Genomic DNA, 25,093 nt, shown 5'->3' with positions numbered 1-25,093 from the left:
GTAACCCTTTCAAAATCTTCTATCCATGAAACGTTGAGATCAGTTTACCAATATTGATGTAATTATAATACAATCTGCATATTCTTTCACAAATTTAACTTGATTTAATATTGATTCATAATTCGTCATATTAAAGAAAAAAGATGTGCCGTCCAAAATATCGATAAAAATATAATCAGGTAGTCGACTGTTACCTCGAACGCGCAATATATGACGTCAGAGGCCTGCGAGGGCAGCAACGTATCGAGCACGTCAACGTCCTTAGAAAACCTCGAGAGGATCCGGCCGAGAGGCGTCACCTCGAAGAATTGCAACGGCGCCTTTAGTACGTTCTCCAGTAAAAGTGCGTGCAGTATCATCGCCGCCCGCCAACATCCCAAATAAGGCAATAAATCCGCGAAAAACGACGCTAACGCTGCAACAATGGTCAGGAAAGATTCTGTCATTGAGATAACGCAACGGAAACCTCTCGCGGTCGCTGGCGCGCAAATTTTTTTGAGAATTCAAGAGTACAATCTTAATATGGTTATTTCAAGATGAAGTATGAGTGGTTAAGTTTTTAGCCCTAATATGTAACATTCTGGGGCAAATTCAATACGTTAAATGAATAATGAATACATTATCTTATTACGATATATGAAAAAGTTAAGACAAGCTATTTAGTGAATATCAGTGATAACTACGTTTACGGGCGAACGATGATGTGCAAAGTGCGCTAGTCACACAACTATATCACGACATGCAACAAACGTAGTCAAAATAATACAAATCTGTGATTACCCCCCCGCAAGCCGCCGTCGACATACCTCAATACGCTACATTACTAAATTATAAAAGCACACAATATATACCAAAATACTAAAATATTCGTAAACTGATCCCAATTCAACAGCATGGGTAAATCGAGGATTTTCTCCCCAACTCGGTAACTTATGAAATGAAACAGCCATTGTAATAAATGTTTCTCTCATTAGTAGAGCGACGCGTCAAGTCGTCATTCGTACCGAGAAGAAGCACGAGGTCCATCCTCGGAGCGTCATTGGCAGCACGTTGTCTAGCACGTCGATGTCCTTGCTGAAGCGGTTGAGCACGCGGCCGACGGGCGTGCAGTCGAAGAAGCCGATGGTGGGGGCGCGCAGCACGCCCGCCAGTAGTGACGCGTGCAGCGCGCGCGCCGCCGCCAGCGTGCCCAGGTACAGCGCCAGCGACGACACCGACACCGACACCACTGCGCAACACCCGCACACGCTCACGTCACGTCTTACGTCATCACGTCACACGTCACGTCTCTCGCCGCAACGACACGACAAGCTCGCTTTTATACTTTCCTTTATATACACTAGCAAGGCTATCAGAACAGGTGAGCGTAACACAAACTAAATTATAAAAGCTCACTGGCGCCCCTTAGTGAAAGTCTAACAATGTTACAAGATCCTCTTTGTACTGGAGCTGTCGTGTCGCTCTCACAGGTTCAGATATCCTTGTTTAACTATACTTCTAGACGATATTGAAAGTGAAATTCAGTAAAAAAAACACACATCTTTAAATATCGAATATGATGCTGTAAAAGCAAAATTCGAAGGATCTTTGTATTTTTAGTAAAAAAGGCTAGATTTTATTATAGTAAAGAACTGTTTTGTATTTAATATAAACAAACATAGCATGCAAATATATTTCAATATAGAGCTCATATACTAAATTGATTTAAATTATCATGCAATTAATTGTAAAATATTAAAAATTTATAAAAAAAACATGCAATGATTGTTCATGATTATTTGCTGCGAGTGTTATTAAATATTGTTATAAAGAAAAAAAAATTAGAAAAAAAAAAGAATAAAATAATGTATTCATTATTAATAAGGTATTCTATGTTAACATACAATTAAATTATAATAAAACTTTATTTTAAACTGAACCTAACCCAGATTTAGTTAAATTCGTACAAGGTTAACCATTTGAAGGTGAAATATTTGCAAATTGTATAACACCATTCCTAAACCTTTATTATGTCATTCATTCATTTGTTCAGTAATCATTCACGCTCGCCGTATTCATCATTCGTTCCACTTATACTAATTTCCTGAATCAATTATACAATATGTGGACTTCCCTGTACTTGTTAGTGTATCTAATAAGGTATTAGAAACGCAATTATATACAACATTTCCCCTTTAAAACATAAAAATAGTGTTAGTAAAAGCATTTTTCAGTTATTTAGTAAATATATTTATAAACACCCTGTATGTTATTTAACTATGACTTACCTTGTCCAACACCAAGGCCTCCGTATACTCCTAGATATAGGTCCCGTTTGCTCTTGTCTAATGTACCATTTTCTGACTGAAATTAATGATTACATTGATAAAAAAAACTACCAATTACTATTTTAAATAACTTTTCAAAAGATTCTTGGTTTGAGACGAAGCAACAAAATCAAAAAAAAATTTTTTTTTAAACATTTACAGGTTGAAAATCATCGAGGTAAAGAAAAATACTTTTTAAACACTTATTAAATGAGGTTTGTTTTTAAAGATCTTACTAAAGCTGCATTAACAATATTTAATGGTCCTTCAAGCCGGGATACCAAAAGATTTTCGCCTATTAATCGAAACTGATTTAGTTTTTTTACTATAAATATGTACTTACGATGATAGTTTTATCGTTGGACCACTCGGAGAGCCAGTAGTTGGAGCCGACCTGGAACAGCTGCAGCACGAGGTTCATGAGGATGGTGACCACTGACGCCAGCACGCCCACACTCGTCAGGTAGTGCTTGTATACCGTCCATTTCACCTGCACATGGTTACATCATCATTTACTAAACTGGTAGAGATAAATTGCAAATTAGTTGGGATTAAATTTAATCTGATGGTTGAAACTAATGATGAATTGAGATTTCAAAGTCAAATGTCAGAAATATAAGCTAGTAATTGCAAACGTACGCTGCCGGTTTCAGTTTTCTCAACTTCAATAAGTTTGTTCTTCTCTTTGAGTTCGTTAGGAGTGCTCTCTTCTGGTGTTCGTCTCTTTACGCTGCCTGTTCTATCTCCTGTAACAGAATTACCAATCCTTCATTGATACATAAAGACACCGACCACGTATTATACCACATACTCGCTGACCTCTATACAAGGGATAGGCTATAAACTGTAGTATTTTGTGCCTATTTGTGACGGTAGCAGTTAGTAAGAAGAAGAAAGTTTGAAAGAAGAAAGTTTATTAACACAAAAAAGATTAAACCAAAAAACAATAACCTTATACTAACATAAAATTACACATAATTAATCTGGAATATTAAGTTACCATTTATGGTATTTAGGGTAATCTTGTGATGCCCACACTAGGCATAGCCTGTATCGTGGGCACCGATATTCAATAAAGAAATACAATATTCAGAACACAAAATAACAAAAACCCTCATTCACGGCATTTTAGCATTTAACAATTATAAGTTACTCCAGTATACAATTGAAAAATAAATAAATAAATTTAAGTAAATGGAAAAATAACAAAATAAAATTAATATAGATACTATAAATATGTATGTATGGTACGGATTTATAAATAGATAAGATATAAATATATTAAAGGATCTAGGATTGTATCTTCAAAAGGTACTCAGTATCTTTATAATCTAAGGTAAGCAACCACTTCAGTAAGGTGGATTTGGTTTGTGGCAACGATTTCTTTAATAAATCGCAACGCTTTACTACCGAGTTATAAATATGAAATTTCATAAAGGAGCCCGTGCGTTGTGCAAAGTAGCATTTAACTGATGGCACGGGTAAAAGGTAGACTCTGCGAGACAGCCTACTTTTGTGTTCAGCGGATCCAAGCACACTTTTATGCACCATCATCACAGTTTTGTATATGTATAATTGCCTTACGGTAAGAGTGCCAGAATCTCTGTATAGATCCGTCGTGGGGTACCGATAAGGTTTTTGCATCATGACTTTTAAGACGGAACGTTGAGCTCTTTCAATTCGGATCATAGTGGTGGCACTCGCAGCGCCCCAGCAAGATATGCAATAAGTCAGAAGAGATTGGCACAACGCAAAGTATATGCTTTTTAAAATATCTAAGCTGGTCACATCTCGTAATTTTCTCATGATACCAATTACTCTTTGCACCCGAGAGGTAAGCGATTCAATGTGGTCTTTAAAAGTCAATTTTTCGTCTATGAGGACTCCCAGATATTTTACTACACTTGTTCTTCTCAAGGATTCGCAGTCGCAGACGACGGTGTTACAAAGAGAATGATGTAATTTAATAACAGTACTTTGATCGGGTGCAGAAGCTGCTGTTTTGTGGAAGCAGATATAGTTGGTCTTTTTTACATTAAGGGTCAAGAGGTTATTTTGGAGCCAGACACTAACTCGAGACATACCTAGCTGAGAATTTTGAAGAGCTTCTTGCCAAGTCAAACCATCAAATATGATTGCAGTATCATCCGCGTAGCATATAATATCTGCATTACCTATTGATAAATCATGGATATCATTTATGTAAATGGTGAACAGCGTAGGACCTATTATACTGCCCTGCGGGACCCCAAAACTGATGGACTGCGGGCTGCTCATGACTTGGCCAATCCTAACACATTGCATGCGGTCTGAAAGGTAGCTTCTGAACCAGTCAAGGGCAATGCCTCTTACACCAATATTAAATAGTTTTTTTAAAAGGATAGGAGCAGACACTGTGTCGAAAGCCTTGGCCAAGTCTAAAAAGACAGCAACACAACATTTTTTGTCACCAAGTTTTGAAGAAACGGTGGAAATTAGAAGGGAAACTGCATCTTCAGTGCTCCTACCCTTTTGAAAACCAAATTGTCTCGGAGCAATAACATTTTGGGATCTCAGATAGTTAGCCAAACGGTTGTTAACAAGTTTTTCAAGCAATTTCGAAAAAGAACTTAGCAATGAGATTGGCCTGTAATTCTCAATCTGTGTCTTGGGACCACTTTTATAAACAGGGATTACAGCAGCTAGTTTCCAGAGAGAGGGGAAAGTGCCACTTGTCATGCTCAAATTAAGGATAAAAGTTAATGGCATTAAGATAGCATCCTTAACGTGTTTTATTAAGAGGTTTGACCAGCCATCAATGCCTGTAGCTTTTCCACTTTGAAGAGACAAGATTAATGAGTTCACTTCTTCGCAATCTGTAGGGTACATGTAAAATGAATTTGGCGGTGTTGTTTTGGGTTGGACTTTTTTAGCAAGATCCGCTTCCGTCATATTGATATCTGATAAAATCTGATTTGCAAGACGATGACCAAGGGTGGAGAAGTAAACATTGTGTTGGTCGAGGCGCATACGGGTGGTATTTGTGTTGTCTGCTAACAATTCAGTGGGATCGTGGCTTTTGTGAGTGATGCCGCACATTGTTTTAATTGACCGCCATAGCTTCTTCGGATTATGTTTGTTTTCATTAATTTCATTCCTTTCATGTTGTAATCGTATTTTACGCAAGAGACTAACAAGAAAATTGTGGTACCTTTTATAAGAGATTTGCAGGATCATATTGTCTGGTTCTAGCTTTGCACGATGATGAAGGCGGTCTCGATGTCTCATGCAACGCATGAGTCCTGAAGTAATCCAGGGCTTGAGGTTATATTGCGTTCTACTCAAACGGACTTCACACGTATGCCTTTTTAAAGTAGCAACTAAAACATCCGAGAACTTTTTAACAGCTTCATTTACGTTAGTATTAGTTATGACATCACTCCAGTCTCTCTCTGAAAGGTCATTTCGTATGCCAGTAAAGTCTCTTTTAAGCACAGTCCGGTTTGGTCGCCTAAGGTTATATTTATTAAGGCTCAACCCAATCATAACAGGGAAATGATCAGTAATATCAGATTGGCAGACAATACCTACTGGGGTTAGGTTACGATGAAAGTTAGTGAAGTATATGTGGTCGAGACACGATGACCCTCTGGTAGATTTGGTAATGGCTGGAGTAAATCCGTGCTCAGCTAGGAAGCATTGATATTCTAGGACTCGAGAACTAGTTTTATCCAATATATCTATGTTTAGGTCGCCAGCTAGGATCAAAGGTATACCACTGTTATTTTTAACATAACTCTCAATGGAAGATAGAAAATTATCAATGTTATGACATGACGGAGAGCGGTAAATGGCGAATATGGTGGCTATATTTTGTATATTAACAGCTAGACAATTAGCATCGTTGATGGTTGGCTCTATAATTGACGGGTTCCAGACATCACTAACGTAGACTACAACTCCACTGTTTTGATTAATATTACGTTCTGTTTTGAAAGAAGTGTATCCTGGTATTTGTGGGACAATCACAGTCTCGTTTAGCCAGCATTCTGTCAGGATGAGTACATCGAAACTTAAATCCGAACGTGTTAGTGCAATGAGAAACGTATCAAAGTTTTTTTGTATGCTTCTAATGTTAAGGGCAAGTAGTTTGAAATTATGGCTTGATGTAAAACATTCTTTACATGATTCAATTTCATGAACAACACGGCAGTCAACCTTTAATGAGTCCAAATTATCTACCAATTCTTCTAGGATTTGATTGAATTTAATACTAAAATTATCCACAACTGTGTATTAAAAGAAACATACGTTGTTGTTTTGAGAAAGCTGCGCAAATTAATTGTAAGTGAATGTTTTAAATAGTACTTACAAGTGAAATATAAATAGGTTTGATAATGAAGATCCTGAAATATAATAGTTAAAGTTGTAATATATACTAGCCAATTACTTGTAACAAATATTAAATGATTTAATACTATTAATTTATTAGACGACATGATTATATAGTCTATTGTACGTGAATATGGAGCATAGATGTGATAAACATAATAAAATATGGAACAGCATAACATTTTGACACGAAGCATAATAAGACACAGACTCTTACAGCTAGCAATTAAAAATGCTACAGGTTGAAAACAAACCTTTCTACATAGTAAGTGATATTTGAATTTACCATAATAAGTTGTCTTTACATAACAATGTATTAACCCAGGTCTAGGAGAATCCAAATAAACACTTATAACCGTAAGAACAATGAATAGAATGTAAATTACGACATATATAATTATATTACTCCGCCGTTGAAGCCGCAAGCCGGAAGATTTGATCCAGGTCCTTGGAACTACGTATACGTACAGCAGGCTTTTTTTCCTTCTCTCTGACATAAATTGCGCCATTGTTACACCAACAAAATGCGTAGCCTCCTTTTTTAGATCTCGTCCTGGCTTCGCGAAATAATTGCCGATTTTCCTTGGTAAGCCTTTCATTAAGATATATCTTACGTGCGACACCGGGTATCTGTAGGTCGGTGGTACTCAGGTTGCGACGCGACTTCGAGGCCTGAACTAGTTCATCTCGCTTATACCGCCGCAGCAGACGTACGACCACAGGGCGACACATCCCTTGAGCTTCGTCGGGCCTTTCGGTGACGGGAGCAGGGCGACGAGGCCCTGCACGCATGATATAGTCCACGTCATCATCCTTCAGTTCCACGCCGAGTTTTTGAGCAACGATCTTTACGGAATGCTGTAAGATTACATTCTGGGCTTCAGGTATTCCGATAATTTCTATTTCGTTATTCGCGAAAGTCTGTCTTTGATTATGTAAATCATCCTCCAAACGAGCGACGGTAGCTTTGAGATTGGTTAATTCATAATCTCGTTGTTCTAATACTTTTAACCGTTTGTCAGTGGTTTTAAGTGAGGCGACAATTTCGTCCAGCCGAGAATGGCAGAAACAAATAGACTTGGTCACATCCTCTAGTTGTAATTTAAGAGAGGATATTTCCTTTGTCAGATTTCGTAGCTCATTTGTAAACTCAGCTAACTCGGAGCCGGTTTTTGGTAGCACGCTGCAATCGGGGCATTTCCAAGTTTTTTTCTTCTCAGCTGAATTAGCCAGCGGAACACACAGAGTGCAAAAACATTTTTCACAAGTAATCGAAGTACATTTTGTAATGTTAGCTTCTTTCGTAGTTTTCAAACATCCCGCGCACTTCATAGTGTTTAGTATTTCAGGCGAGCACTTTTGTAAGTACGAGTTAACGTAAGCAAAAAATCTTTGTATTTATTGCAAACGGACTACAACCAATTAACACTGAGTCACAGTCACGGCATATAGTTCGGAATACCAGTGGATGCGAATTTCACGGTTATGCAGTGGACGGAACCGCGAGAGTTGCTTGCGCGCGCGCTTAGCAATGCCCACGCGTCGATCGGTGAATTTTTAACAATTAGTTTTTAACTTATTAAAAAGATATTCACTATTTATTTATAGCACAATGTGTTACGCGAACTATGCACCACAATTTGTTGAAACTTTGAAACTATAATATCGACATAATACAATACTTTATAATTAAATACGCGGAGCGACATGAACTTCGATTACGCGCCGGAGGGTACTCGATGGTAGGGGTGGTGAGGATTCGAACTAATAATAGAGATATAATTAATATCATTTAAAGGAATGGTAGGGTGAGAAGACTAGTTTAAGGCCATCGGTCCTCTCACTAAAAACAGTAAATTTTATAATTTACGCCTTACTTCTTTTCTATAGGCTTTTAAAGTTATGTTTCAAGGAGTTAAAATTGTACCATTATTATTAATCAATACAGCATAAAAATGTAGGTAGCAGTGTACATACCGGCTGCAGGCTGGTCCGACTCCGACGCGCTCTCAGACAGAGAACGCGCGCGCTGCAGCTTATTCTGGAATTCTGAACCCAACTTGCTCTCCAACTCTTGTTTAATCTCGTCCAGTTCTGAAATTATATTACATTTTAATTTATCTTTTACACAAGGAATGAGGAAAAAAGTTTCGTTAACGTAAAAAATATTGATAATTAATTCCAAACTATTGCCATATAGTATGAAAACATTAAAAGTAAAACAAATTACAATTATATAATTAAAAAACTTTCAGATATCAACATATCAAAACACTTTATTATAGTAAACAAATGGACATTAATAGAAAAACACCCGACATTTGATTTGACACGGAAACAATAATTCTCAACTCCAAGAAGTGCTAATTCAATCGTTGAGAACTATAACTATGAGGGTTGTTTACCTTCAGGCGAGGTCCTCTCGGCATCACTGAGATGGTGTAGCAGGAAGTCGGCGAAGGCGCCCTTCTTCTCCAGCAACTGCTGGTAAGTGCCCGCCTCAGAGACCTGGCCGTCCCGGAGCACCAGCACCAGGTCTGTCTGCGCGAGGTACGTCACGTTGTGCGTCACCCACACGCGAGTCTTGTCCTTCAGTAACCCACTCGGACCTATCACCTTCAACACAATGACGAAATATTTTCAAATAATTCTATCAAATTATTAAATCTATCTTGAATTAATTAAAGAAATAACGACACTAAACATCACTTTTCTGTCCTCAAAATACAGATGACTATTGCGATTTCATTTGCTCCTGCATAGAAAGCGAACCTGCAGACCCGTTTAACACGTTTCATGTAAAAGTTGTTTTTTTTTAAATCTTCATTAATAATTCTTTTACAATACACGTACACAATATATTAGAAAATGTATAAAAATGTAACGACCACAATGTTTGGAACATGTTTATTATTTTGGTTGGAATTGCGACATCATATGAATAAAAATTAATCAACAAATGTACTTGTATGTAATAAATTTGTATCATGTTGGTTCAGGTAATTTAATTCTATATTTGTGAGTCTTTTTCTTCTCAAGCAGTTATTATATATAACTACTTGCATTCCAGAATTGACACTTAATGGTCAAATATAAAAATGACACTAAACATCGACCTATCTTTTGTTTTTATTGCTCAAAAGGTTGCACTATAAAATTCAGTACTTGAACAGAATTTAAAATATGTAAAAAAAAAAGTTATAGAGTACATAAAATAAAAGTTAAGAGCGTGGGACCTGTTTGCATACATCGTACGAGTAACGTTTGCCTGTTTATCAATAAAAACTAGTTTGACTGGCCCGTAGCGCGACGGAGAGTACCCACTGCCCACTTGACTTGTATCTATAGATTTGCGTAAGGAATGCATCGACTGATATCTTCTAAAAAAAACATCACGGGCAATATCATTGGCCTCTAATTGTTGGAGCATCGTTTAACGGTTTCAAGTCGCTTAATATAAACTGAATGTAAGTTATCAACTACCGAGCTTTTCGAACTTAAATATCATCAACGACAGAAATTATAATAATATCTGACAAATTTAAGGCTCTTTAAAAGTCATTTTTATAAATCCAACCTTCGGAAATAATTTGAATAAATATTGTAAACAAATTAAAAGGACTTTCTTGCAGACCTTATCCCACGGACTAGTTCATATTGTAGCTTATACGTTTTCTAGTAGGTAACTAAGATGTAGCGGAATATCATAAAATGCGGTAATTTGATCCCACGAGTCGGATCCAAAGTTCAATGCCCTTAAAGACCATTTTCAACATGCGTGTCACAACCATGTTTTTTTAAAGAACATTTTTAAATTACTCCATTTCAAAATTGTGAAATGTTGTGTAATTTCATAGTGGGTCTGTTTTTATTGTCTCTAAACACGCCCTACTCAATCCCGAGATGACAATCCAAGGTTAATTTGACTTGTCATTGCCGCACTTATAGATTGTCTTCTTTTCTCATGTCATTGGAATATAGATCTTATACCTTTTGGTTTTAGATAGAATTTGAAAATATACAATATACAATGTGTAATTTATGTAACCGAGAAAATCTATACATATTAAAATTGGAGTGACTGTATGTAATAGCGAAGAAAAGAAAAATCAAATTTAGTACAAATGTTGTATTCGAGTTGCTGATTACGAAAAACTGATTTTTTAAATTTTTAACTGTGTAACATCCGGAATAGCTGGACCGGAATTTTGACGGGAAGGTATCCCGTCAAGTCAAAAAGCTGATTGACGCGAGGTACTTTTAAATTCTGCGCTAAAGAAGTCGAGAACGAGCGCTAGTACGAAATATTTAAAAGCTCGTCGAAGTTAAATAAAAAAAATAGAATGGATCGCTGAGATGTTTTGTACAGTGAAGGGCATCTTAAATTAAGACGTTAACTATTTCTAAGATATTTTTACCTTGTCGAAGATATGTTTGCCAACGTGCGAGTCTACAGCACTGAGGGGGTCGTCGAGGAAATAGTTATCAGCATCATGGTATACTGCTCTAGCGAGCGATACCCTCTGCTTCTGACCTCCTGATAAGTTGATACCTGGACAGGAAAAATTATTTTTTTATTCCTTCTGCACAATAATATTGGGCTATTCAATAATAACGTAAGGCCGTTACGTTATTATTGAATAGTTACTATCACTACCAACACGTAACTTATATTGTGGAAAATATCAAAACATATTCTTAGATCATATTTTATAAGATGGATTATTTTTTTTTTATTTAATTTTAATATCAAACTGTGACAGGTCTATTACGTGTTGAGTTTGTTGGAGATTAAGGACCTATTTATACAGAACCTCAGAAACCTACGGTTAGTTACAACATAGTTTACATATTTATGATCGTGTCCTATCAATAAGCTATTAACATGCAGTTCTATCAAGAAACAATAACACGTTTGTTTTATTTTTACTGACCTGTAATTATCGTTAAAGAGGTATAAACAACTTACCCTTTTCTCCGATCTCCGTCTGGTCCCCGCCGGGCAAAACATCGAAGTCGGGCTTGAGAGCACATACGCCGATAACATTGCTATACTTGGATTTATCTAATGGCTTGCCGAATAATATATTGTCTTGTAGGGTTGCGTTCTGTATCCAAGCTTGTTGCGGTACGTATGCTATACTGCCTGTGAGATATTAGTTTTTATTGAGATTTCATTAGATTATGGACATACACAACAACCGTATACAAGCAGTATGTGTTACGGCCGAATCGATAGTCCAATTTTTTTGGATCAACCTCAGGGTTTCTCTTATTATATTGCTATTGCGGTCAAATTATAAGCAAATGGATTGAAAAGACTGCGGATAATCAAAAATTTTTCAAAATCGATTATTGATTTCGTTCCACATTCAAAATTTAAATGAACTTACCGAGTGTGTTTACACGTCCTGAGATCTTGTCCATCTCGCCTAGCAGCGCGGCGAGCAGAGAGCTCTTGCCGGAGCCTACGGCGCCCACGACGGCCACCAGTGAGCCGCGCGGGATGCGCACACTAATATTGCGTAACACCGGCTGCTCCTCACCCCACGAGAAGTGACCGTTCTCGATCACAAGAGGGTCCGCTAACATACAATAGGGAAAATTTTAATCCCCCTAAATGTAAATCCGCTTTCTTATGTGATAATTGAGCAATCCACTAGCAGCAAAAGATTAAGTGATCATACTCCCATGGACATCCACAAAACTAGAAAAACTTCATGTGTTGGCTGCTTTTAAGAATAAGGTAATATGTAATGTCTGCGTATCGCTCTTGTTTAAGGAACAAATGCTCAGAGAGCTGATAAATTAATTTGAATAGATTGTAACCCTCTCTTAAGGAACTATACTACGTAAAATTTACGTCAGATATTTATCGTTACTATCACAAAACTAAAAACAGTTGCGAGAAAATGATTAACAACAATAGTCCCTTAATATATTGTCAAAGTTCTCCATCTCTATTGTGAACGTGAGATAAAGGTTTATCATGTTGCTTTGTTTAACAGTAATACCAACGACACAATAAGTGATGACAAAAAATCAACAACGTCATACCACTTATACTGTTGGTATAGTAATTTTACAACTCTTTGGTTTCTAGGCTAACAAATGCTGCATACTTTGTAGCAATATGTAGTCAGAGTTTGTACCTACAGTTGAATCAGACGAATCATTTCCGGATCTGATAGCAGTTGGTACTGAATAACAAACCTCATGCACACAACACAATGACTCTTTATTTGATACAATCGAAATAAATAGCTGAGGTTGCGGGGACTTAACCCAAACAAAACATGACAGTTTATGTTGACCGTATTACACATTCGGTTACAGGGAATAGAAATTACTTAAAAATATTTTATGAATCCTTTGTATTTATGATATAAAGTTAAAAAGATTCATATTTAAAACCCATCTCAGAAAACATTATCTTGTTATAACATAGATATTTGGAATAAAATTAAACTTATATAAAAATCTAATAGTAAAGTAGTTTAAATTGAAATACAACATATTATGCAATATTGTAGTATTTGAAAAATAACATACAATCATGTTTTAAAATGCAAGTCATGGCAAAGTTCAAGTTCAACAAGATGTAACTGACTAGGTTATTACAACAACCTTATGCTAGATAGTGAGAGCGATTGTTCATTTACTAACAAATACCAATAAAATATATCAATCAAATTTAGCTTCATAATGAAGTGAGCTGTTTAAAAAATATTGATTAGAGAGATTCATTCAGAATAGATTCGGACGTAAAAAAATATGTGAATTAATTTCAGTTCAGTTTTTATGAAATATTCATGTTTATGGTTCGATTTTTTGTAACGTCCTTAGATTTTAAAAAGAAAAAGAGTTCATTGACCAACATTAAAACTACTTTGATTGACACGATTACAAAAAACATATGTAAACGAAATTTGAAAAAAGGTAAACAAATGTTCAGTTCTAACATCAAAAAGAAATATATATTTTTTGCCCGCCGTTACAAAGTTACGTTGTTAGATTTAGATGAAATGTGAACTTTTCGAGTTCATAACAAATAATTAGTACTTCACTATTAGATAATTTGGCCATTGGTCTGCGAAGAAAAATCTCGATAATTCTTATTATTTACTTTTGAAACTATGTAAATATTTTACAAGGGCAAAATTGTTATGGGCAGGTAAAAAAACTCTTAAATAGACAATTAATGTGCTGTCATCACTTACGAAAGTCTATTTTTTATTTAAAGTCTTTAAGTCGCATGACAACATCGCGTTCGTCATAAGAAGGCTAAATACACGAAATCATCGTGATCAACATAACGACGTTTTGCCAACTACCTATCGCCGGCAACTCCGACCGCGCGGAAATAAAAAAAACGCAATTATTCGCCTATGTGTTCTTTTAGGCTATGTACTACCTCTATGCTAAAATTCAGCGGGATCCATGCATTTTTGGATATACCTTGTAACAAACATCCATCCATCCATCCATCTAAACATTCGCATTCATACTATTAAAGGTATATTGTACTTCTATCTACTCTTTGCCTTATATCCGAAACACGTGCACACTAAATAATTTTAATGAGTGTCTATTGCCTTGTGGCACAATGACTTGATCCCTTGATTATGAACGATACAAATGGTGTTCACAAATACCCGTACAATAATTAACAGTTCAGAAATAGTTTTTCTACCTAGTTTTACTTTTCATGTAAAAATTAACATCATGTATAACCATTAGAATGTTTGGACCGATCGGCATAATGGAATATTTCTTCCCATTGGGCCGATTGATTTTATGGATTCGTTCGACCCAATGGGAAAATTATTCCCATCGGGAAAACATCCTATATTTTCGTTAATTAATATCGACTTTAATTGTTTTTTATGAATTTTAAGACTTGATTCGTCGCTCTTAAACTCGCCTTAAATTCTACTTTAGGAGTGTACAAAATCATACTGTTGTCTCTGTTTTTCAAGTAGAATAAGAGAGATGGCAATATTTTTACATAAGTGTTCCTGCAGTGAAAACCCACAGTAAATTAAAACGTTAATTATAAATTATATGTACTTACGTTCACTTTTGTCGTGTTCCACTGAATTAACGTCGAGTTCATCGCAGTTCATGAACTTGTTTAATCTTTTAATACCAACAGAAGTCTAAAATAAATAAGAGTTTTTTAGAACAAAATGAAAACATAATTTTATTTTTGAAGATTTTATGTACAGAAAAAGAATAAAAATAATAGACTTGCAATGAAAAATATAAAACATTCTTAAGCTGTACATAAATTTTGTATACTAACATGCTTTTAATTATTTAAAAAAAACCTTCACCAATTATACTCAATTTTAATTTAACTAAATACTGAAATGAAGGTGGATCTTGTACCGAAAATGTTAAAACCAGAACTAGAAATCTATTTTTAGTTTATTACTTTAAAAAAAATGGTAAAGTTAAGTAGAATAGTTATAATCCATATAATGTATGAGACTCGTTTAAACATCAAAAAAAGCAAGCAAAATAATTAAAATGTAAAACTTCAAGTCAAAATGGATTGCCGTTTCGAGTTTTGAGTCACATACCTAATACCATAAAATTGACAGCTGTCAAAAAGAGTCTCATATATTCTAGCGACACAATTGTCTATGGTAAACTTACTTGTACAACATTCGAGATAACGTTAGGCAGCATGGATAGCGGAAAACGCAGGATGTTGAAAAGAGACAACGCTACGAAAGCCCTCTCAGAATCCAGTACTTCTGTTTCATTTACCAGTACAAAGCACCCGAATGACATCAGCGACACCTACGACACCATTCCAGAAAACATGACATTTTTAGAGTATTGTTAGTAAATTATGTTTTCGCTACTCGGAACTGCAACTTAACAAACTTATATTGAACATAATTTCGTTAATTTAAAAACTGATTGAGTTTTTTTTCTATGTACTGAAAAATTATTAAGCAATGTTTCATAATATAACATATAATTAGGAAATAGTGTTCTATTATGAAATCTTTTCACAAAGGCCAGATTACAATTTGTTATCAATAAACTTGAGGTTTGAGTGTTCAACAAACATTCGTTTATCGGAGCTAAGCTGGTCTTTGCATAAGACAGCTAAAATAAACCAACGCCTACGTAACAAAATGTTGGTTAACTGTTTAAAATGAAATGTGCATTAGTAATAATTTGATTTATAAGATTTTTTACTATGCAAAAATAATGTCATTAATGAATATTTTGACCGCACTAAAACTATTTTATTTGTTTTCTTGACGAACAACAAAAAAGATTGAGGATTTAAAAAAAAGGAAGGTCTTTAGGAAATGAGGAATCATTATGAGTTGCAGTTTCAAATCAACGAAAACCGAACGAATCGATAAACCGGTAAATACTGCGCGAGCGTTCAACCGTACACCTCGGTACAATGAATATAATTTTAAATATGATGCATATTAAATATAGAAAAAAAAACCACCAATGAAGGTTCGGGCATGTTAGTTATGCGTGTACCATAGACTAAGAGCATAGAGACGTGCTAACAGCCGAGGTCACTACCTCGATCACTGACACCACGATGAGCGGCAGCAAACCTAATGGCAAGTGCATTATAAAAAACAGGGACATCGACACGAATATTTTGTCTGGAGCCAGGACATTTTTCTCAGGGTCTGATATCACATACGTGAAGAAAGTAAGGAAGGTCACCTTGAACAGAAAAACAAATTGTACTTTGATCCGCTAATATTCAGTCCACTTGTAATGTATCATAAATTGCATAATAATTATGCGCCATGATGTAATTATTGCTGAAAAATAACATAGTAATGTATATCTTATTCATATATTCTTATCTACATTTAAGACTAAAGTAGCTGTTTCGTAAACTAAATAAACAAGTTCAAATGTTGATTCTATTTAACCTGTTTATGAATAAATAAATAAATAGTAAAAAATAATGATAACTATTTAAACTATACTATATTGTTATATTATCATCGTAAGTCATATTTGAATAACGACTCCAGAAGTCGGTACAAAAAAAAATCAAATTCAATAAGTTAAATACCGAAACAATTTTTCTTAAAACATTTTCACATCCCTATCAAATTATTTTACTACATACAAATTTATGTTATTTAGCGTCGAAAGCTTAACATAATTTGTATGATAAGTGACGGGTTTAATTTAGGGTTATATCTTGAAAAAGGAAATTACGTTATTTTCTTCGACCTTGGTAACAGACGTGGCACAGATCTTTTTTTTTTGTTCATTGTCATAAATATTAATAGTTATGTTACAAGGAAAAGCAGCTTGATTACAGTATTTATTTATTAGGATTTGACATCATTCACAATGATGATGACTCGCATTTCTCAAACAAATGACTAACAAAGAACATTTTATTTACAAAGTTATTTCGTCATTATTTATTTGACTAGCTGTCGGCCGCGACTCCGCACGGAATTCAATAAAAACATAATTCTTCCAGACTATGTCCTACATCTATGTCAAATTTCAGCGAGATTGATGCAGCCGTTCTGGAGATAACTTCTAACTAACATTCATTCATACATTCGCATTTATTATATTACTAGTTGTCGCCCGCGACTCTGAGCGCGGCATTAAAAAAAACTTAATAGTGGCCTATATGTTCTTCTAGACTATGTTCTACATCTGTGCCAAATTTCATCAAGATCTATTGAGTAATTCCAGAGATACCTTCAAACAAACATCCATCCAAACATTCGCATTTATGTATAATATTAGTAAGAAGTAAGATTTGCAGTACATAATGGTGCTTTTTGCTCCTAACTAAAGGAATGTTTCTTTCACAAGGTTCGTAACAATTAAACATTTGAAACTACATGTTAGGAAAGACATACAAGTACAAGTAGAGAACATTAAAGACATAGATAGTATGTAATTATTAAGTCATGTAATAACTTCTCGTGTGAAAATAAATACACGGGTAAATAATTGTGAAATAATGTTACTAAAATACGTAAAGTACGCTCTGTACTCGAAGCCGATAAGGTTAGCAATATTCAATTACTTTAATCTGTCAAATGCGTCCAACGACCTTGGTCCACATTGACTCTCGCCACAAAAGGTAATTGCAGATTGATGAAATATTAACACAATATTTCGTTTTTTGTCAAAAAGTATTGTACAATTGTCTTTCTTTGTGTTACATAACTTGTGATTTTTTTCTTCCAAAAAGTTATCATCGTGTTTTTATCGCACGTTTTAAAAGTTTTCTAATTCAAAGTTTACTAGAGTTTACACTTAACAAAAAAAATAAGTGACAAATGGTACTAATTACACACAAAGACATTGAAATTTTAGATGCGCCATGAAATAGAGATATTTCAAGGTTCAAAAGCCCTTTTGAATGCATAGTTATTTTTATCTTTTTAAATTATTCAATTAAGCTCATGGCCGACAATAATTTGTTTTATAACAGCTGATGCACAACCGTCCAATGTCAGTAGACCTGTTATTATGTTAGAAGAATGAAATTTTTTTGATAATAATTACCGTATAATATAACCGTAACTACTGATTTCACGAAATAACACTGCTATTTTACAATAAACAAAAATGGTTACAACGACTTCGAAGAGATCTGCAATTTTCAGTCGTTTTTTTATAGTATACAGTAGCAAACGAGCAAGCGGCCACCTAAATTCTCCAAAATAGCGATGGGTCTGCCACTTAAGGCCAAGCCATCTATAGTTTTGGTAGCAAGAAAATAAAAACAGGTACTTTCGATTTCATCTAAATTAAAAATTACGAGTTTTCTACTGTTACCAATATTACAGACGTGTGCGAAATCGCTTGGAACTTATTTTATTTTCATAACAATTAGAAATGTTTAGACATTTTGACGCAAAGATATTCAAAAACCAAAGTCCATGGACTTACATTGACATCGTGAAAAATTATGACATTTATATAAATTTCGTATTTTACATAATGCCAGTACAGTAGGACAGCGCTAGAGTGACATGGACTGGCGCCAGTAAGTGGCTTAGATTATCCCAAAGGTAATTTTGAGTACTACTGTCATAATATACAAGCATAATATAAATCAGGAAATGTTCACCTTAATATAAACGGTATTAACATTTATGACAAAATATCAAACAATGATAAAATGTTTACTAACTTGACTTTAATATTTGACACGCAAATACGAATCATCAATCATTAATTGTCAAAACATAATTAAACCAATAATGATAAATCAAAGTTATCAATATAGATTAAAAATTATTTGTACTAATAAATATACAGATAAAATATTATCAATAGCCTCGGTGGCTCAGGGGTTAAGCACCTTGACTTACAATCTGCAGGTAATGGGTTCGAATCCCGCCATGTACCAATGTGTTTTTCGATTGACATATGTACATTTATCCGACATTCTTACAATGAAGGAAAACATCGTGATGCAAACTGCACATATCTGAGAAGAAATTCAATGATATGTGTGAAATCAACCCGCACTTGGCCAGCGTGGTTGACTATGGCCTAGTCACACCTAACTTGGGGTAGGCTCCGAGCCCCTCAGTGGGGACGTATAGTGAGCTGATGATGATGATATAAATAGCTTGAAAAATATTACTATGAAATCGGTATCATGAGGTAAAATAATTGTACTCACCAAAAATGGTGCACAAGACCATATGAATGACGTTGCAGAATTTAGATACGCAGTTTGTTTCAAAACAATCATTTCTTTGTTTCTTATTTTATGTATCTGGTCCTCGAAACTCGGTTCCCACGCGTACATTTTGAGAACCTTTACAAAACAATGACATAATTATATCATTAAATAATGCAATTCAGTAGCTACGTAATGACAATTGACACAATGAACAATGATTTGTATGTAAGAAACAATATAAAAATTGTTGTTGACTTTTAATTTATTATTAACTTTATTAAAAGCATCTGAGACGTATATATATTTTTTGAAACTTTTCCATAAAAATGACTTTCAAGTTTTATTTTAGTAAATAGTAACAAGTATATGATATTCACATTTTAAGTCTTTCAGAAAACATATTTGCATAACTAAGCATGCGTCAACATTTTAACTAACTTATCACAAAATTTTACTTCCTACGTACAGTGAAACTACTCGAAAAAAGATAACGTATCGATAACACGGAATAAAAATATAAAAAAAGATAGCGAAAGACCTTCGAAGATTAGAGAGATGACAATTTTATCTAACATCATTAAATCAGATTTTTATAAATTTAAATATTATTTCAATAGAAGCCCACCTTAATTCCGTTAAGTACTTCGTTCATCAGCTTGACTCTTTCGTCTTTATATTTCATCTGTTTTATTTGTAATGTTTTAACTCTGTTCGCAATTAGACCATTGACGGGTATAAGTACTATCATAACAGCAAGCCCAGCTAGTACTGAGGGTCCTAAAATACCCCATAAAAAGTACAGGGCTAAGGCTATCTGTAGCGGTGCCGACCATATCATATTTAAGTAAGCTGTTAACTCTAAAAACCTGCAAATTAATAATCATCAAATTTTCTTTGTGTAAGGGTGAGTTCAGATCTGGAGAAAACGCAAGTAGTTCGAGAAGAGTCCGCATGTGGATGTGCCTTTATAATTAAATAGTAGTGATGTAATACTAGTTTTTATTTTATATTTATGTTAAAGAAATAAAAATATAGAAACATAATTTAACGAAGTTCACCTTGACAGTTTCAAGTGATTAATAAATTCTTAAACATTATATCATGTTGCACAACACGTTCATATTAAGATTTGGATAAATTAATTGTTTTGCTTTAGTGTGCTTGAATAGATATGTAATTTTGAGCATCATTTGTGATCTTAAAATTTTCGAGATAATTATCTTAACACATTACATGCCACTATTATATTTGTATGAAAATTATTAGACAATTTGGTGGCAGTGAATATGTTTAGCTTGTGTTTGTGTAGTGACATTAGTATTTATAGATATCAATATGTTTTTTATAGACCCAACTATACCTTTGTGCGTCAACCGACATCAGGTTAACGATTTCTCCGACGGTGGACTCCTTTCTCGCTGCGTTGGACATCCGCAGAGACTTTCTATAGATGGCGCTGGTCAGTGCGGTCCTTATTCTCATACCAACAAAGTACATTCTCGTGAAATAATGCGCCAACAACATAGTCTGTACTGTAGCACAAGCTAAAAGCCCCACGGCGTATACATAGCCCTTCCATACCGGTTCGTCACCTTTAACGAATTCTATTAGAACCCTAAAAGATTATTTGTGTTATAAATTCACAGTATCGTACATAAATATATTAATTCAATGTTTATCAGTATAAGGTAAGACATTAATAGATTCAGTCTTCTTTATCTACGTAATGTTTGTTTGTGCCTTGTACTTTATGTTGATAGAAAATCCATTTGAATTTCAAGTCAAATTACAATTGTATTCAATACAAACTAGAAACTGTTATTAAAACGAAATAAGAAATTCCTTGAAGAAAAATAAATCAATAACGATACATAACTAACATGTTATATTATACTGACATCAACAACAAAAAAACAATTTGAAAATCATACGAAATTTACTTCAATTGTGAACAAAACACAGACTGCAGTTCGGTTTTCATTACTATTTAAAATTAATATTTCCAAAGTGTTTTTAACGATGAGCGTCGGTGGCTAAAGGGTTAAGTACTTGATTTGTAATCTACAGGTCCTGGGTTCGAATCCCGCCATGTACCTATGTGTTTTTCGAGTTCCGATTTACATATGTACATTTATCCGACGATCTTACGGTGAAGGAAAACATCGTGATGCAACCTGCACATATCTGAGAAGAAATTCAAAGATATGTGTGAAGTCGACCTACACTTGGCCAGCATGTTTGACTATGGCCTAGTCACCCCTAACTTAGGGTAGCCTCCGAGCCCCTAAGTAGGGACGATAGTGAGCTGATGATGATGATATTTACCAATTTGCTATATAGATTTAACATAAACTCACTTCAACAGTTGCGGCGAGAGGAACATAAGTGTGTCATTGAAGAGCTTGAGTAAGGCACCGAAAAAGAACTGCCCACCAAACGCGAGACACAACGCGGGCAGGATCGAAGCTGGTTTCTTTTCATTCTCTGGCTTAAAATTGACACTTGCCGATGTCTTGCTGTATGTAGCTTTCGTACCATTCGACCTGACAAAATGTCAATATTGAATGGGAAATAGATTAAAGAAAACACAAGATAGTGGCCATGGAAGGGCTTTATCAATTTTCTTCCATCCACTTGCATCATATTTTACGCTCATATAAACACCATTACATTTTTTCATCTATTAAAGGGAATATACACTTAAATATGTCACATACACATATATATTAAATTATATATTAAACTTATACATACATTTCCCTTTTTTGTAGTATTCTAGCCCAGTATTTATCAAACCTGGGCACAACTTCTTTGGACGAATCCGGTGGATTGAGTGCCCAAAGGTCGGATTCGGTTAAACTACGTCGGAATCCTGTGATCGCGAGGGGATCGAACCAACTGAATGTCAGACGGCTAGGGAACCCGGCAGCGCCTTCTGGACATTGGTTCTGGTGGAAAATTACATGTAAAATATACCATCTTATCCATTACACTATCTGCCGCACTTGTCACTAGTGTGTTTTGGTGCTTTGGTCACTAAGGAAGACCAATAGTGGAGATTGTGGGAAAGTAGGTGAGTAACTATGATTGTTTTCAAAATTGTATGGATGTTAAGCAAAATACGATCTAAAAAACGATACGTTTCAGAATTATTAGTATTATTCTTTTTTGGGAAACCTATGTATGTAAGACCAAGTATTAGGTTACATGTAATCAAGCTTGGATGACGATATTTTTATCTATAATATTTAAAGATGACTAATCTATTTGAATGTATAAATGAATACCTTTTCATATTTATATGGCGTGTCTTTCGGCGGTAAATCAGCGAAACAATTCAGGATAAACATCAAAATAATCATAGGATAGTATATCATGTAACTGACAAAGTTATATTGTACATTTTCATCATCCATCAACTTATAATGTGCTACTACTTCGGATCTAAGTTGTGGTAACCCTGCCAGGATTAGAAGTAGCCAGAAGAAGAACAGAACACCTGAAGCTCTCATACCAAACTTTCTATTATAGTATAACAAAGTTGCTGAAAGTGCCTGAAAGGAACAACACAGTTTAATGGAATTGATACATGTCCCCGTTTGATCGCGAAAACCGGCTGTTTGTTTTTTGTCTAGGCAAATGGTTGTTGTTTATAAGTGCCCATCTACCTGCGACACTTTATTGGCTGCACAAAAATGACACTCAATGAAATGTCACCGTTGCAAAGTGTAGAAAAATACCACGTCAATTTGAGAATGAATTCGTTCGATATGCTTATTTATTGCAATTCATCTAAATAAATTACAAACGGACGGTGTTCGGTACTCGTCGGTGGCATTTACATAAAATACTATGGAGTCTTTTACAATGATGCGAGTGTAAACAACGCGACTGTCGACTCGTTTCTGAGAAATATAGACAATAGGTTCTTATAATCTGCTTGTATTTTTTGATTTACTACACTCTTTTACTTGTGAATTTGAAATTATAAACATATATTTCAAGTGAAAATATAGTCTTGTTCCAAACGCTTTAGACATTATAGGTTTTTTAATTTTTCAGAAAAAATTGCATTTTAAGTAGATGTAGGTGTCCAGAGTTTTATTAATAAAAATAAAGGAATATGGTATAAAAAGCAGTAAGTTATAAACACATATACAGATAATAAGTGCAGCTTTGAATGTGAGAAATATATCTTAAAAAAAGACCCATAGTAAATTGATAGAGAAACCAAACCAGTATTTCATAACATTTCAAGGTTAACAACATCTGAGACATCCGTTAATGTCTTTGAAATAGAAACATCTTAGTGAATACACTGACTTAAGTGTGTAACTATAAATTTTTGATGTTTGTCAAATTAATAAAAGTTACTAAGCATAGTAGCTTAGTAACTTTTGTCCATATTTAAAGTGTGTTAAACATCTTGATCAAACAAATTTGACAGAAAATTAGATAGTTTTTCATATGAAAGTGAGCTTAATTACAATAATAATGAAATATAACATGACTGGAGGTTACATTAAAATCACACATGGAACAAGACAAAAGATGATAATCACATATAACTGACAAATACGAAAATAATAGTTGTTAATACATTTACAAATAAGATAATGTGCAATCTTTTATCTAAATATAAATGATAATAAATTAGAGCTACTTACAAATGTGAGTATCTTGATAATAGGACTGTAATAATCAGCGTTGAACACCTCCTCATCTTTTGATGATTTATGGACTGTTACACCCAAGTCCACAAACTTTAATACAATCAAAAGGCATGTTATAACTAATTTACTGATGTTAAGTATATTCCATGGTATATTTCTCTCCTTGCTGTTCAAAATGTAATAAGCTTCCAATAAAGCTGCGACCCATAAGAAGAGACAAGGTGTCCAAACAAGAACAGTCTTCTCGAAACATGGTGTAAATTCTGGATTATCTGTGTACCAAGTTAAGTTACTATCCTAAAAATAAACATAAATTTATTAAAACTAATAGTTAAATAGTTAAAAGAGTGTATCCCTTTTGTTAAGTGATCGGAAAGTAATGGCTACTAGAATGTTTTTAGCACAATTGATGTTTACAAGTGAAACAAACTAAATTAGAACTGTATTTCTCTTTTTGCCTAAAATCTGAATTGTAATAAGATTCAAATTATATGCAAACAACTCTGATAATGAGACTGACTGGAAACAGCCAATAGACATGTTCAACAATGTTGTTGATGTATTGCCTAACTACAATGGTCCAGAGGAGGTATAAAGAAGTACTATATTTCCCCGAATATTTTACAGCCAACCCACAATAGTCAATACCCTGTCTAATACAGGATTCCTGTAATCTGAAGTGTCCATTTTCGTGCTTCATTCATTGATTAATTCATGTTATGATTATTATGCATAGTTTTTGGTTATTGCAGCACATATATATATACATTGGTTTCTACACAAGTACTTCCTAATGTGAAGTTATTATTTTCACAAAAATGGTAACTATACATTTCATCTTTCTGTTACAATTGATAATGTTAATTTTAGTGAATAATGATTTGTACTTCAGAGTAAAACAAATAGTCTTCTCATTGGATCTGAAGTTTGTTCAAGGACTTAGTAAAAAATATATCAGCTGATTTTTACATAGTAAGTGTATTGAAAAATTACATTCTATATATATTATTTTTATTTCATTATTAAATCACTTACATATAAATTATTATTTATTGTTAATACAT

General features: G+C 34.4%; 1 protein-coding gene across 4 annotated transcripts in view; it reads right to left on the bottom strand.

The window, feature by feature from the left end:
- LOC106714042 (multidrug resistance-associated protein 1) overlaps positions 1–25,093 on the bottom strand; it is a 28,916-nt gene that overhangs the window by 2,984 nt on the left and 839 nt on the right. Inside the window, exons 2-19 of one of the 4 annotated variants that reach the window (XM_045678754.1) lie at positions 24,024–24,326; positions 22,644–22,910; positions 22,111–22,304; positions 21,714–21,899; positions 20,717–20,971; positions 19,982–20,222; positions 19,354–19,491; positions 16,242–16,391; positions 14,752–14,836; positions 12,071–12,262; positions 11,647–11,823; positions 11,096–11,229; positions 9,083–9,293; positions 8,655–8,771; positions 2,946–3,052; positions 2,650–2,796; positions 2,268–2,343; positions 1,005–1,228 (exon numbers count right to left, since the gene is read on the bottom strand). In XM_045678754.1, the coding sequence (XP_045534710.1) occupies positions 1,005–1,228; positions 2,268–2,343; positions 2,650–2,796; positions 2,946–3,052; positions 8,655–8,771; positions 9,083–9,293; positions 11,096–11,229; positions 11,647–11,823; positions 12,071–12,262; positions 14,752–14,836; positions 16,242–16,391; positions 19,354–19,491; positions 19,982–20,222; positions 20,717–20,971; positions 21,714–21,899; positions 22,111–22,304; positions 22,644–22,910; positions 24,024–24,326 (3,204 nt within the window). Of the gene's footprint in view, positions 1–194; positions 416–1,004; positions 1,229–2,267; positions 2,344–2,649; positions 2,797–2,945; positions 3,053–8,654; positions 8,772–9,082; positions 9,294–11,095; positions 11,230–11,646; positions 11,824–12,070; positions 12,263–14,751; positions 14,837–15,338; positions 15,486–16,241; positions 16,392–19,353; positions 19,492–19,981; positions 20,223–20,716; positions 20,972–21,713; positions 21,900–22,110; positions 22,305–22,643; positions 22,911–24,023; positions 24,327–25,093 lie in introns of all 4 variants that reach the window. The other 3 variants (XM_045678756.1, XM_045678755.1, XM_045678757.1) reach the window with 3 other exon arrangements.

Source organism: Papilio machaon, chromosome 7 (assembly GCF_912999745.1).
Source record: "Papilio machaon chromosome 7, ilPapMach1.1, whole genome shotgun sequence".
Taxonomy (NCBI): Eukaryota; Metazoa; Arthropoda; class Insecta; order Lepidoptera; family Papilionidae; genus Papilio; species Papilio machaon.
Note: the sequence above shows the minus strand (reverse complement) of the source record. Positions and strands in the feature narration are given on the sequence as shown.